Consider the following 14,981-nt stretch of genomic DNA (forward strand, 5'->3'; position numbering starts at 1 on the left):
GCTCGGGTCCTATGGACGCTCATCTGTGAAGCTTTAGGGCCCCACTGGGAGGCCCTGAACCTTGCGAAGTTCCTCCAAATCAGGGCTATCCAACCTGGGCGACATCGCCGCTCATTCTGGCTTATCTTTGCGACGATGTCGTGGACTCTTTGGACAAGACGTAATAAAATGGTGATCGAGCGGGTGTTTCCGAGGCAAGGGTCTAACTCCTTCAAATTCTTTCCATTTCTGCTGCACCGGCACCTGCTTTCTAGGCAGCGTGACCGCGATCATTTTGGTCTCATGTTTGATGCGCTTCTGGCTACAGCGCGTCGACTATCGTCCTCGTAGGGCCGCTTGTCCGCATCCACTAGATGTTTTTTTTCTTATTTCTCTTGTGTTTATTGGGCATGATTGTGTTGTTGTCCCAGCCCTTGTTTTTTTTGTTTCGAATTTGATTACTAATATCATTGCTTTAGTTATAAAGTGAGACGAAAGTCTGTTTCAAGAGTCGTGCATTTCGTGAGCTCTACTATGCCGCCTTCCTTCCGAGTCACGACTCTTCGTCGAATCACACCTTTTCCCCTGTACTCGCGGCCTCGTCTATCTCCACTTCACTGCACTTTTCCATTTTTTATTTTCTCAGAAAACCACTACATTCTGCCTCTCCGTTCTGTTCTTGCCTTGTTCTATTTTTCGGCTCTGCTGTACATGGCGTCGGCTGCAGGTGAGGGGAGGAGCCGGGTGCTGGTGATAGGCGGCACCGGCTACATCGGCCGCTTCATCGTCGCCGCCAGCGCACGCGAGGGCCACCCCACCGCCGTCCTCGTCCGCGACGCCGCGCCCGCCGACCCAGCCAAGGCCGCCGTCCTCCAGGGATTCCGGGATGCCGGCGTCGCCATCGTCGAGGTCAGCAGCCCTCGTGCTCTTCTTTGCTATTCTTATCCAGATCCTTCCTCTGTTTTTATCTCTCCTTTTATGAAGTTGGTAGGTCTAACTTCTAGTACTAAGTATTAGAGTAGTCATTACGGTATACGACTTCTAGTCCAAGTCAGTTTTATACCCCTATTCAAAGTCGGTTTGTACCCTCTTATATACTCTTGTATGCCGCATCAAATCATCAATAAGCAACAGTTTTATCCAGCTTTCATGGTATCAGATACCAGTCCCAGGGTTTAGGGTATGGCTCCGCCAACGCCACCGCCCGGCTACTTCGAGCGCCGGGCCGCACTCATCGCCAAGGCTGCCAACGCCGCGGCCGCTTCTCTCTCGGCCCTCACCATAGCTCCACAAAACTATCCTACACCCATCCTCGCCGCACCAATATCTCTTGCTGACACAATCTCCGACGTCAGCCCCTACATCCCCATAGTTCTTGATCTCGCCGCCCACAACTACTACCATTGAAGACATCTCTTCGATCTCCACCTCGGCCGCTGCAACCTGCGCTCGCATGTCGCTGCCAACTGTCTTCCCCGCCTCGACGATCCGCAATGGTTGAAAGACGATCTCGCGATCGTCCAGTGGTTCTACACCCGCATCACCACCGAGATCTTCAACATACTCGATCACGACGGCGCCACCGCTGCCAACATCTGGCACTCCCTCTGTCAGCTCTTTCAAAGCAACACCGACGCTCGGAAAAACGCTCTCCACACCGAGCTTCGCAATATGGTGCAAGGAGACGCCCCGGTGAACCTGTTCTGCCAGCGCGTTAAGACCATTGGCGATGAGCTCCGCGAACTCGGCGATACAGTTAGCGACTCACAGCTAATCAATATCGTCGTCGTCGGCCTCAGCGAAGACTTTGACAAGCAAGCCTCGTTCATACCGATGATACGGCCCCCTCCTACCTTCGCTGAAGTACGTTCCTTACTACAACTCGCGGCGGAAACACAAGCTCGCAAGGACTCTCGCCCCAAGGTCTTTCATGCTGCGGCTCGTCCTCCTCTGTCGTCTACACCAGCGCCGCCTTCCAGGCCGGCTCCTGCCGCCGGGCCGTCCGCATCGTCATCTGTTGAACCGCCCCCAGGCTGGCGTCCTAGTCCGAACTACCGCGGCAAAAACCCTATCTACAGGCCGCCGCCGACTCGTTCGGTTCCGCCTACGACATCACCAGCACCGAGTCCTGCACCACCCACCAGTGCTCCATCTGCGGTTGCATGGCGGCCTCCTCATGATCCTTGGACGGGGCTTGTTCAAGCATGGCCCATGCCCTAGTCCGCTCCGTCCATCCTCGGTGCTCCGCCGGCATACTCAGGTGCTTGGCAACCCGGCCTTCGGCCGCCTACTGGTGCTCCCGGGGTTCTCAACCCCCGACAGCCGGCCAATGCCTATCACGCCGCCCCGACGTATGCTCCTTATGGTCATTACAGCACCGACGGCGGCGCCTACTACACACCTCAGCCGGCCCTGCTCCCGACGCCACCCCCACCACAGCCGGCCAATGCCTACTACACTCCCCAGTCGGCCCTACTGCCTTCACCATCGTATCCGCCGGCACTGCTTCCGACGCCACCCTCACCTGCGACGCCGAGCTGGGATCAAGCTGCCTTTCTCCAGGCCATGAATAACTTTGCTGCACAAGGAAACTCAGGTACGGATTGGATCTTTGATTCAGGGGCCTCTAGTCATATGTCTGCATCTAGTAATTGGTTATCTTCTTGCACTAAATCTCCTTTCCCTTCCATTATCCTTGGAGATGAATCATCTATTCCTATATATTGTGTTGGTCAGGCTCAACTTCCCTCTTCCACCAAACCTCTTTTACTTCGCGATGTTCTAGTTGCACCCGCCCTCATTAAAAATCTTATCTCTGTTCGCCAATTTACTTGCGACAATCTAGTTTCGGTTGAATTTGACCCTTTTGGTCTATCTGTGAAGGATTACCTGACCAAGGCCGAGATCGCTCGCTTCAATAGCTCCGGTGATCTTTATTCTCTTAATGGAGTTCCTGCCGCCACCCCTCCAACATCCATGCTGGCCTCCGTCGATCTTTGGCATCGTCGCTTGGGCCATCCCAACCCCGCCGTCTTAGCTTCTATGCTTAGTGAATTTACCATACCATGTAATAGGGACTCTCATAATTCTGTGTTTTGCGAGTCTTGTCAATTAGGCAAACATGTGCGTCTTCCCTTTAGTTCCTCTAGTTCTTGTAGCACTTATCCCTTTGAATTAATACATTGTGATTTATGGACCTCTCCCATTGCAAGTGTTTCGGGTTTTAAATACTACCTTGTTATCCTAGATGATTTCACCCACTTTGTCTGGACTTTTCCTCTACGCAACAAATCCGAGGTCCATTCTCTTTTCCTTAATTTTCAACGCTATGTGTCTGTTCACTTCTTCCTCCCAATTCGCTTTATCCAATGTGACAATGGTCGCGAGTTTGATAACATTAAAAATCGTACTTTCTTCTTACAACATGGCATCCTGCTTAGGTTCTCATGTCCCTACACCTCCCCTCAAAATGGTAAAGCAGAACGCTCTCTTCGCACCCTCAATGATATAGTTCGCACTCTCCTCATTCAATCATCTATGCCTCCCAAGTTTTGGGCTGAAGCCCTACACATGGCCACCTTCCTTCTAAATATTCGACCTTCTAAAACTAAACCCAACACTACTCCCTATTATTCCCTCTTTCTTTCCCACCCCGACTACTCCGCGGTTCGTGTTTTCGGCTGTCTCTGTTTTCCCAATTCCTACGCCACTTCTGCAAATAAATTGTCACCACGCTCTATCCCATGTGCTTTTCTCGGCTTCTCTAACGAGCACAAAGGCTATCGCTGTCTCGACCTTCACACCGGACACGTTCATGTCTCTCGTCATGTCACGTTTGCTGAGCACATTTTTCCTTTCTCACAACGCACTACTACACCATCCAACACCCCTAGCTCCGCAAACACCCCCTCTCCCCGTCCTTTCCAACTATATACTCCCCTACCTGCCGAACACAACTTATCACCACCACCATTAACACCCACCATAGCCAATCCCAACCATACACTCACCCCACCCGAGACGTCCCCAACACCCCCGACCCCTGCTCCCTCCCCAACACCCCCGGCCCCTCCTCCCACTCCACCACCCAGCCCTGCTCCCACTCCACCACCCAGCCCTACTCCTTCGTCCGACTCTTCCGCTGCGCCGGACTCACCAGTACCCACCTTACCCCCTCGTGCTATTCCTACAGCAGCCCCGATTAATGATCATCGCATGCGTACTAGGGCCAAATCAAGATTTCATCAACCCCAAGACCGCCTAAACCTTCATACCTCCGTATCTCTCACTTCTCTTCCAAAGAATTACAAAACTGCTCTACTTGATCCCAATTGGGCCGCTGCCATGCAAGAAGAATATAATGCTTTACTTCAAAACAACACCTGGCAACTTGTTCCTCGTCCTCCCAATACAAATATTGTTTCTGGCAAATGGATTTTTCGCCAAAAGTTCCACTCCGATGGGAGCCTCTCACGATATAAAGCCAGGTGGGTTTGTCGTGGCTTTTCTCAGCAACAAGGAATTGATTACGAAGAAACCTTCTCTCCTGTTGTTAAACCTAGCACCATTCGCACCGTTCTTAGTGTTGCTGTCTCCTCTTCATGGCCCATTCACTAAGGATGGTGCGCCATTTTGGGTCAGAATGATAGCAGAAACAGTGATAAGAAATTCTCTGGATTGCTTCATGGCGGCTTTCTTTTTTCTTCTTGTCCCATGTGCGGTGCGCGAGTGCTAAACAAAGCAGCGAACTTGGTTTCTGTTGTGGCATATCTATGAACAAGACAGATATGAGAGTAATGGAAAGGGGATTAGCCCGGTTAAAATAGATAAATTCAACAAGACAGAAATCAAGGAATTTCGAGGTTTCAGACGAAAAAAAAATCTTAGAAATATGCTAGAGCAAGGAGCCCTTTCATTCTGTTCGATTCAGTCGATCAAATAAACAGTCATGTAAGATGGCTTCAAGAAAGTAAAGATTAGGTGATTTGCTTGGATTATGTACAGAATTCATCTTTATCAAATCTGCTAGGCTTTTTAAGATTCTCCAGTGTTCAAGCCCCAATTTGCTGGGGACAAAAGACATATTTTGTAACACAGTCGTTGTCCTATTAGATAAAATACTGAAATGTTTTCATAAGGCGGCGGCCAGTCAACGACCTTTCATGCCATCCAAGACTAAACTATAATGTTGGCAAGGATGATAGCCATCCCTGATTGTGTCGTTACCCCGTGTTGATTACTAAAATAATGACCTCAAGATATAAGTTTGATTGGATAGTGATGTATAACTGTTACATTACTGTTGGATCATTAGGGTGATATGTATGATCATGAGAGCCTGGTGACAGCCATTAAATCAGCAGATGTTGTGATCTCGGCCGTGGGTTATCAACAGCTACCGGATCAAACTCTCATTATCTCGGCAATTAAGGAAGTTGGGCATGTAAAGGTAATTTCCAAAGTCCCAATCATCAATATCAAATTGTTACGTGCGCACACCTTATGGCTTACTGTGAATACTTTAGCTGATAATATAGTTCGAAATTTCTTTGTTATTGATGGTTATGCAAAACTGTTAAATGATGGCCTGTAAATTGCAACGAACTGTGCACCCTAAACTCTTTTATGTGAAACAATTTGTGAATTGCATTTTCTTCAAGTATTCGTATTTTGCTGATGAGAACACTAGTCATTTTGGTACTAAGAAACTGGTTTGACACTTAGGCTGTTCCCTGCCTTCCACAACATGGTGGACAAAAAAATCATAAAGATGGACGGGAATTAGTTGTGGTTATTTTGTTCAAAACATGTTGAATGTGCCCCTTTTCATATCTGATAGACTGATACCATGCATTCCTCGTGTCATTATTATTTTTCTACAGCAGTTCTTACTGAACTCTGATATTGATGAGCTTCTTGCAGAGATTCTTCCCATCAGAGTATGGTAATGATGTGGATCGTAACCATGCAGTTGAACCTGCAAAGACAGTATTCGGTGGGAAAGCTCGTATAAGGCGTGCCATTGAGGCTGAGGGAATTCCCTACACATATATCTCTTCCAACTTCTTTGCTGGTCGTTTCTTGCGAAGCCTTGCGCAGATTGGGGTCACGGAGCCTCCAACTGAGAAGGTTCTCATTATGGGTGATGGAAATGTAAAAGGTAGATCTGATCAAGATGCCCTTAATATGATTGTTCAGCTTTACGATATGAGAAATTAATCTCTATTTTGAGAACGGAATTTAAATCAAACAAGGAATGGGATTATGGCTGCACTCTTATGTGTGTATTTTCGACAATAGGAGTCTTTACGGCGGAAGAAGACGTGGGAACCTACACTATTAAAGCTGTAGATGATCCAAGGACCCTGAACAAAATCCTGTATCTGAGGCCACCAAGCAACACTTTGTCCCATAACGAGCTTGTCTCACTCTGGGAGAAGAAACTTGGTAAGACACTTGAGAGGGTGTACCTCCCAGAAGACGAACTCCTGAAGAAGATTCAAGGTCAGAGTAAAAGCCTTTTTTTCTCTCATAATGTTGTAGTTGCCGTCTATACTTATCTTTTGTACTGATTTTGCTCTCTCGGGTATGTTTCCGAGTCGTCAGGGCCGCTGAGTGTACCACTGGCAATCAGCCACTCTGTCTGGTTGAAGGGGGACCACACTAACTTTGAGATCGACCCATCATTTGGAGTTGAAGCCACTCAGCTTTACCCTGATGTGCCTTACATTACCGTGGATGAATACCTAAATAGGTTCCTTTAAACTCCTAAATCCTATCGTCCCCAATATTCATATACTTTGAATAAATGTTGGAGGTTGTGTATTTTTATTAGAATGGCACGTGAATTACGTAATAGTGTGAGACCTCAATCATGTGAGGAATGCATCTTGCATTCCCTTGAGCTTAGAATATATAAACTGAGGTTGTATAAATTTGGAAATTTTAGCTTGATGGAACATGATACCGTATGTAACAGCCCGGGGGTTTACGCCAAATTAGAAATTGTTTGTTATTTAATTTTTGCATCATAAGCATTACTGCATTAATTAAATAATTGATTTAGATATTTTACTTTGCCATTTTGTTAAATGATGAATAAGTGTCACACGCCAAAAAGCTGAATTGAGATTTTTTTTACTTTGTTCTGTCTTCTGTCTTTTTTGGGATCTATTTGAAACTTGGAATTTGGTATGAGATGAAACTTGAGCTTGCCGTGGTTGATCCTACATCCAAGGAATATTGTTGCCCATATTTCAATGCCTGGAATTCATCAAATCTTTATTCCTTCTTTGTTAAAACCTACTTTTCATATTTGGGAATGATTCTTTTCTTCCTAGCATTACAAAGGAGCTACCATTTCTAGACATGAGATGATTCCACCAAAATTCTTAGACACTCACTGGGACTTGCAAAGTCCAGATATATAATTATATTGGCCAGCCTTGGTCAATATATCTCATTTTTAATTATTTCTTTCCTGCCCTTTTTGGGGAAAAAAATTTAAATCATATTTATGGCCCTGTCAAAATTCTCATAATTCAGTATAGCATTTTTATACCAATGTTGATCTTTGGTAAAAGTTTCATCCCCAAGATCATCCTATAAAATGCCCTTCCTTTGTAACCTTCCAAATTAGCCAAAACACACTTTTGTACTAGAGCTTATATTTCTAGACCAGATCAAACCCCCATAAAATTATGGTAGCTTTCATATGCCATATAAGAACTCTGTACAAATTTCAGCCCTAGCCTTGATGCCTAAAATTATTTTTCTTCATAACCTATGTAAAGTGCTTTTTTGTCACTTGCACTACCAACCATATTTGTAGCCATGGTAAAATCCTAAGAAATTCAGATTAGCCTTATGATGCCAAATGTGATCGATGGTAGGAAGCTCGTCCACGTTTTCTTCCGATTTGTGGGAATTTGGACGTGCGAACAGGTCCGTGGACGATTGGTAGACGACGTTGGAGGGCTCAAAGTGTTCGGACCACGCGGTTCGGACGTTTACGAGCGATTTGATGGAGGGCGTTGGAGATACCCCTATTGTTAATATAAAAGCTAATGTTTCATACCATCAAATCTCATTTAAATAATAGCAACCGATTCCGCAACAACGTATGGAGCATAAATAAAATTTATATAATATATTATTATGTAAATAGATTAATATAAATAGAAAATGGTTTTTTTCAATGAGATTTGATGGTAAAAAGGTTTTTGGGGTAAAGTTTTTGAAGCCTGTCAATATATACTAGAAAAAATAATTAGGAATTTAGGCGAACGGCAGAGACGCTCTACAACGGAGCAAATCGCCAGCCGTGGAGATCGGAGAATCGCAATCCGATCCCAAATCAGGCCCCAGCACCACCCACCCCTCTGTCCCCGCCGTGCCCAACGTGGCGCCGGTAGCGAGGCACACGACACCGCTATGCAAGTCAACACACCTCATTTCCACTGTTTGCCCGTCCCCAGCTGCCTACCAGCCTACCCATATACACGCACCAACCCATGGGCCATGATCCACCCATCCCACGGTTCCCCCTGCTGAGCTCCCGATCTCTGCTCCGAGGCGTCGGCAATGGAGGTGCTCTGCATCGGGACGGCCGACACCAAGCTGGAGGAGCTGCTCTTCCTCGCCACTCGCCTCCGCTCCAGCCTCGCCGCCTCCGCCCCAAAGGTACTGCTACGCTTACACTGGCCGCCTATCTTCTCGTCCCCGCGTGCAACTAGGTGAGGAGTTCAGTTATCCGCAATTTGATTTCCATTCGTATACTTGAAGCGATCGTCGGTTCTCAATCCAGAAAGGAGTTAACACGCATCCATTCTATTCATTTGTTCCCACAAGGTTTGGCGTTGTCACCTACTTTAGAAATTAGAACTACAGTGCAGTTTTGAGGGAGTATTCCTTCACTGAACGCAGAAACCGGAGTTCCTTCTCTGAACGTGCAAACTGCGTCATAGCATTGGGAACTACAGTAGCAGGGTAACATATAGATTGTACTATTTGTCATCTTGTGTTCTTGGAACTAGTTATTATATTTCCGGTTGGTAATTCTGGGATTGCCATATCATAAAAAGAGCGATGCTTCTAGGTTTGAGACAAGTTTAACGAAATCATGTGATCATGCGCTCTTCCAGTTTAGCAATCGTGTTGGGTTCTTAGCCTATGGAAATTCACTGTAGCTGCTTATTGAGCAGGTGACAGCAGATGCCATGTCTAATGTTTTGCCCAAGGAGTTCTTATACAACTTTCACGAAAGTACATTTCCTGCTTAAGGCTCAGAGCACATGAGTCCTTCATTAATTTGTGTTATCCACATACAATAGCCTTAAATATCGATTGTCTACTCTCAGTAATAGACAATCATTCGCTACTCCCTCCGTTCCATAATTCTTGTCGTGGTTAAACATTGGAGTATCCAAACTTCTGAAGCAGGACACATCTTTATGTGCACCTGTGTGTAGTGCACCCTTGGAGTTGTCCTGTAGATTTAGTATTTTCTGCGCCAACTCGGGCATAACATGTGGTCTATTGAAATGGTAGGTTAAAGTGAGCATAGTGGATGTCTCCACAACTAAAACAGTACCAACACAAGATTCTAAAGACATTGCAGTTATTGCAAGAGATACAGTTCTCTCATGCTATCCGGATTCCAGCCAACAAGATCTTCCAGATGACAGAGGTGAAGCGATTGCGCTTATGTCAAAGGCCCTTCAGAGCTTTCTGAAAAACAGATATGAGGCCGGCACCCTGGTTGCTGCTGTTGGCCTAGGAGGAAGTGGAGGAACCGCACTAATTGCTCCTGCTCTAAGATCCCTACCACTCGGAGTGCCTAAGCTTATTGTATCCACTGTTGCTAGTGGCAATACTGCACCCTATGTTGGAACATCTGACTTGGTATTGTTTCCTTCAGTTGTTGACATATGCGGAATAAACAGTGTCAGCCGTGTTATATTGTCGAATGCTGCTTCAGCCGTTGCCGGAATGGTATGTGGGATATTAATGGCTTCCAGTGAATCAGATGAAACAGACACAAAGCTGACTGTTGGAATTACAATGTTTGGTGTTACCACACAATGTGCAAATGCGGTCAAACATAGACTGAACAAAGAAGGGTATGAGACGCTTGTATTCCATGCCACTGGTGTCGGAGGCAAAGCAATGGAAGAACTAGTTAGAGGTGGTTTCATACAGGTAATTAATACTTTCATGTGGTTTTGTACATTTTTGTCCTTGTCTATTTTTCTGTAAGATTTTGTTCTTGTGGAAACTATGTTTTTCAGCTCATGAACTCTGATGATAAACTCATTGCCAGGCAGAAACTCACTGGTGTTAATTTACTGTCTGTAGAGTTTTTCATCTTAATTCCATTTGGTTGCATGTAGGGTGTGTTGGACATAACAACAACAGAAGTTGCAGATCACATTGTTGGCGGTATCATGGCATGTGATGAGACCAGGTTTGATGCGGCTATAGATAAAAAGATCCCTCTGGTTCTCAGTGTTGGGGCCTTGGATATGGTTAACTTTGGAGCTCATGATACAATACCTGCTGCTTTCTCAGACAGAAAGATCCACATACATAATGAACAGGTTACACATAGCATTATTTTCCTATTTTGGACCTTGTTTTGTTTCCTAAATTTACTTGGTCTTTGCCAATTTTTATTTATGATGTACATGTTCGCTAAATATATTGTTAGGTTATCACAATGATATGTTTACCAGATTAATACGCTAGGATATCATTACAGACAATGCTATTATGCTACCAAGAGTAAGGTTGTGGATATATGTACGTAGATATATAGGAGAGGGGTAGGATGAAGGAAGAATTCGCATCAAATTTTTTTTTTGCTTAGTCTGAACCACACAACACTTGTCCTTCTAAACAGGAGTCTCTGACAAGTAAATCAATAGACGAGACGTAGTCTAGTCAAACACTATTTCTGACAACCCAACCTATCCCTAAAACAGTATCTTATCTCTGAAGAAACATCTATTGTTATACTTGAATACTATTCTTATGCACTGCCCAAGAATGTGATCCAAATTTGTGAGATTCGGCATGAGCGTGCACAGGGAACATGAACGTGATAGAGCATACCGAAATAATGACCACACGGCCGAATTACGCAAACGAGAAAACTTGGCAAACCCGGCTGCTGATTTTTCAAGCACAAGAGCATGACCTCAGAAGAGTACAAGGGATTGTCACTCAGCAGTTTCCACAACCCTCTCAGATCTTTTGGGACCCTTGGATCCTGTCTCTATAAACGAATATTGAGCTAATGGAACATAGCACCTAATCCTCTCTTTCTTTGACCTTGATTTGATTTGCGCAATTGCTTGCGTTGAGATCAGTTGGCCATCTCCTCAAGAGTTTATATAGGCTCCCACCGGTCCTCTTCTAAAGCAAGTAGACTACGTGTCCTGACTAGGATTCCTCTGGGTACCACACCTGTTTGAGTCCTAATAAGAATAGGATTGGAATCATCATGTTCAGTTGAGAAAATCCATCTGTTACACGCAAGCTGTAATTACTACTCCCTCTTTAAAGAAATATAAGAGCGTTTAGATCACTACTTTAGTGATCTAAACGCTCTTATATTTCTTTACGGAGGGAGTACCTTACAAGTATGTACTTTATTGCCGCTGTTTATGAGGATTTCACATTTCCTAGTTTTCTTGCGGTGAGTAAAAGACCATCTAATTTTTTCAGATTTCGTTGATGCGGACGACCGTGGAGGAGAACAAGAAATTTGCTCAGTTTATTGCTGACAAGCTGAACAAATCTTTATCTACAGTTACTGTTTGCCTTCCACAGAAGGGCATCTCTGCAATAGATGCACCTGGAATGCCGTTTTATGATCCTGAGGCTACATCTGCACTCTTGGATGAGTTAAATACTCGTCTTGTCAAAACTGAGAACAGACAGGTTTCTTCATGTTACATAATATGTTAGTTGCATCGCTAGAGTATGGATACAAAGGGTCATCGAATGAACTAAGTTGATTGGCTTGTTGACAGGTGAAGCTGCTTCCTTATCATATAAACGATCCTGAATTTGCCAACGCCTTGGTGGATGCATTCTTGAGCATGGATATAAAGCCATCTAGTACCACAACTCAGAAAAACAACATGGTCCTACCAAAGCAAGACACAAATGAAAAAGAAGCTTCTTCAGGACAGAAGACTTCAGATAGTTCTATCATATGGAGACCCCCCGTGGATTTCCCTGATGCAAGACCAGGTTAGCGGTGATTCTGTTCCCATCTTATGCGCCCAAATTTTATTATGCCCACACAAACAGACTTTTTATTGAATCACTTGTTTTAGTTTCTTATAAAAAAATTGTGGAAGGTTATCTGGTATGTACCTTGTTATCTGCTATGCCACCTTACAGAAAATCCTTCAGGGTGAAGTTCTTATTTCGTTTTTATTCTCATGCTTCATACCTAGGCTTTTGTCACAATTTCTGTGTCTCCGATGATCCAAGAGGTCAAGATAGTTGTGAGTGACAACTCCTTTGGGGCCGTGCTTCAAGAATCTGTAGTACGCTTCACCGTTTGATGTTGTCCACCTTTCTCTAGTCTTAGTATCATGTAATTATTATGGGGTTGTCTTGGGGAAGACCGCAGGCACTGGCCCAAGGACGCACAGAAATGGTGCCAGCACTTAGGCACAGTTCTGACTTGGGAACAGAAGTCTCTATAAAGAGATTCCATTGTGTTTCAAAGGAATCATGTAGTCCTCAAGAAACTCAAGGTAGCTGGGGATGAGCTCAACATGCACATGGGACGAGCTCGGCGCACATGCCTAACTTTTATGATATCAATCACCAAATACTTAATGCTATCGTCACCTATTACCTCTCTACTGTGCCGGATCATAAATGTTCGATGTCACCTCACGTGTTTGCAGACAAATTAGGATTAACCTCAGCTGCTACTAAGTGCACTAAGTTTTAGTCTATTTTGCAGTACAGTATGATTTTACAAAGGGGCAATGTCAAGACTCTAATGATATTACACATTATAGTACCGGTGTGCACGGATGAAATAACTGTGAAAGGTCAGAAGTTCGGCGTTAGATTCTAGGGTATAATAAGCATTCTGAACCCTCACGTGATACCACACAAGTTACATAAATTTCATAATTTTATTTTCAGCTCATTGTCTCCTTGTTTGGCACGACATGTTAAAGGGTGTTCGTCATTCATTTCAGTTCTTGAGATCTATTGACACAATTCTATGCCCTAATGATTCTAATTGCTTACACTTCAATGCTGACAGAAACTTTGCAAAAGACAAAGTCAATACTACATAAATTAAAGCAACAAATCGGTGAGGGTATTCCTATAATTGGAGCCGGTGCTGGCACGGGCATATCTGCGAAGTTTGAAGAAGCTGGTGGGGTTGATCTGATTGTGCTGTACAATTCCGGGCGGTTCCGAATGGCTGGAAGGGGGTCATTAGCAGGGCTCCTACCATTTGCTGACGCAAATGCAATTGTACTTGAGATGGCCAATGAAGTGTTGCCTGTAAGTTGTTTTTAGTAACGGAGTTCATTCTTTTGTTTTCCTGACAACTGACTTGAGTATAGCTGGAAGTTAACGAGATGCTAATTTAGGTCGTTAAAGAAGTCCCTGTTCTTGCTGGGGTTTGCGCTACCGATCCATTTCGTAGAATGGATTACTTTCTTAAACAACTAGAAGCCATTGGATTTTGTGGTGTCCAAAATTTCCCTACGGTTGGTCTGTTTGATGGGAACTTCAGACAGAACTTGGAAGAAACTGGAATGGGCTACAGGTATCGATTCACCACATCCTTATTTTTCAGATACATGTTCTATCCATGCCATGAACATATAATGCGCAGATGAAAAATTCCGTACTGAATTTTGGATATAGTTTCTGTTTCAGTGACTTCATGATGGTTAGTTTTCGTTATTTATTTTTCCGCTGAGGGGAAGATTTGCATGTCTGAATTCTGAAATCGTGCTAACTTCCGCATTTGAGTGCGTGTTCAAGGAGATTATGTTAAACTGATCTTGATCTTTTGCCAGCATGGAAGTGGAGATGATCTCAAGGGCTCACAGCATGGGTTTCCTGACGACCCCGTATGCTTTCAACCCAGAAGAAGGCGCTGCCATGGCCAAGGCTGGAGCGCACATCGTAGTCACGCATATGGGCCTCACAACAGCTGGGTCGATCGGCGCAAAGACGGCCGCCACTTTAGATGACAGCGTTGCCCGGGTTCAAGCCATTGCCGATGCCGCAGTCGGCGTTAACCCTGACATCATTGTTCTCTGCCATGGAGGTAAGCAAGCAGTCTCTGCTTTATGCAGGCCTCAAGTAACAGATATGGTGTCTTGATAAATCATGTGATTCTGATGCACAATTCCACCATCAGGTCCCATATCAGGGCCCCGAGAGGCGGAGTTTGTCCTGAAGAACACGAACCGGGTCCATGGATTCTACGGCGCCTCGAGCATGGAAAGGCTGCCGGTTGAGCAGGCCATCACAAACACCATGAGGGAGTACAAACGCATGTCTCTGAAATGAGGTTCGGTGGCTTTACCAGGTGGGCGGATGAAGCACGCCCGGTGCTCGTCAGGTTGTTGTCACATGTAAATTGTTACTGAAGGTGCCTTGTGCGTTTGAACATATAATAAAAGATATCGACGAAATTATAGGGTGTGTGATGTGGCATGCCATCTCGCTGGCCCAGGCGGTCATGCATTACAGGATGCCCATCAATGAGATATGATCTTATGTTAAAAAAAAGAATGAGATGATTTTTTCCAGGCGGTCATACATTACAGGATGCCCATCAATGTTTTTCACTAACCCAGTTAACCGAATAACCTTTTGCCCTTCCTTAGACCGGCTAATGAGCCCATGTGCTTCATGCTAAACAAAACCGCTCCAATAACATTGGGTAATAAGCAGCTATGAGAAGCTCTACCCTAAAAGCAATAAAAATACGAGAGGCT

General features: G+C 44.8%; 2 protein-coding genes across 2 annotated transcripts; both read left to right on the forward strand.

The window, feature by feature from the left end:
* Positions 1-494: 494 nt before the first annotated feature.
* LOC109775957 (phenylcoumaran benzylic ether reductase Pyrc5) lies at positions 495-6,999 on the forward strand. Its single transcript, XM_020334662.4, has 5 exons — positions 495-888; positions 5,294-5,428; positions 5,902-6,139; positions 6,280-6,483; positions 6,586-6,999. Exons 1-5 carry the CDS (start codon positions 514-516, stop codon positions 6,741-6,743), a joined length of 1,110 nt encoding a protein of 369 aa, XP_020190251.2. The 5' UTR covers positions 495-513; the 3' UTR covers positions 6,744-6,999.
* A 1,259-nt stretch (positions 7,000-8,258) lies between these two features.
* Positions 8,259-14,802, forward strand: LOC109775955 (toMV susceptible protein tm-1(GCR26)). Its single transcript, XM_020334659.4, has 9 exons — positions 8,259-8,661; positions 9,529-10,179; positions 10,371-10,577; positions 11,707-11,922; positions 12,015-12,237; positions 13,280-13,527; positions 13,617-13,795; positions 14,052-14,305; positions 14,399-14,802. Exons 1-9 carry the CDS (start codon positions 8,563-8,565, stop codon positions 14,548-14,550), a joined length of 2,229 nt encoding a protein of 742 aa, XP_020190248.1. The 5' UTR covers positions 8,259-8,562; the 3' UTR covers positions 14,551-14,802.
* The last annotated feature ends 179 nt before the right edge of the window (positions 14,803-14,981 follow it).

The sequence above is a fragment of the Aegilops tauschii genome, chromosome 7 (genome assembly GCF_002575655.3).
Source record: "Aegilops tauschii subsp. strangulata cultivar AL8/78 chromosome 7, Aet v6.0, whole genome shotgun sequence".
In the NCBI taxonomy this organism is placed as follows: Eukaryota; Viridiplantae; Streptophyta; class Magnoliopsida; order Poales; family Poaceae; genus Aegilops; species Aegilops tauschii.

Coding starts and splice junctions, on each gene's coding strand:
- LOC109775957 (XM_020334662.4), top strand. CDS start 514: ATGCCGCCTTCCTTCCGAGTCACGACTCTTCGTCGAATCACACCTTTT. Junction 889..5,293: donor CCGGCGTCGCCATCGTCGAG/GTCAGCAGCCCT, acceptor TTGGATCATTAG/GGTGATATGTATGATCATGA. Junction 5,429..5,901: donor AGGAAGTTGGGCATGTAAAG/GTAATTTCCAAA, acceptor AGCTTCTTGCAG/AGATTCTTCCCATCAGAGTA.
- LOC109775955 (XM_020334659.4), top strand. CDS start 8,563: ATGGAGGTGCTCTGCATCGGGACGGCCGACACCAAGCTGGAGGAGCTG. Junction 10,180..10,370: donor TTAGAGGTGGTTTCATACAG/GTAATTAATACT, acceptor GGTTGCATGTAG/GGTGTGTTGGACATAACAAC. Junction 10,578..11,706: donor TCCACATACATAATGAACAG/GTTACACATAGC, acceptor TAATTTTTTCAG/ATTTCGTTGATGCGGACGAC.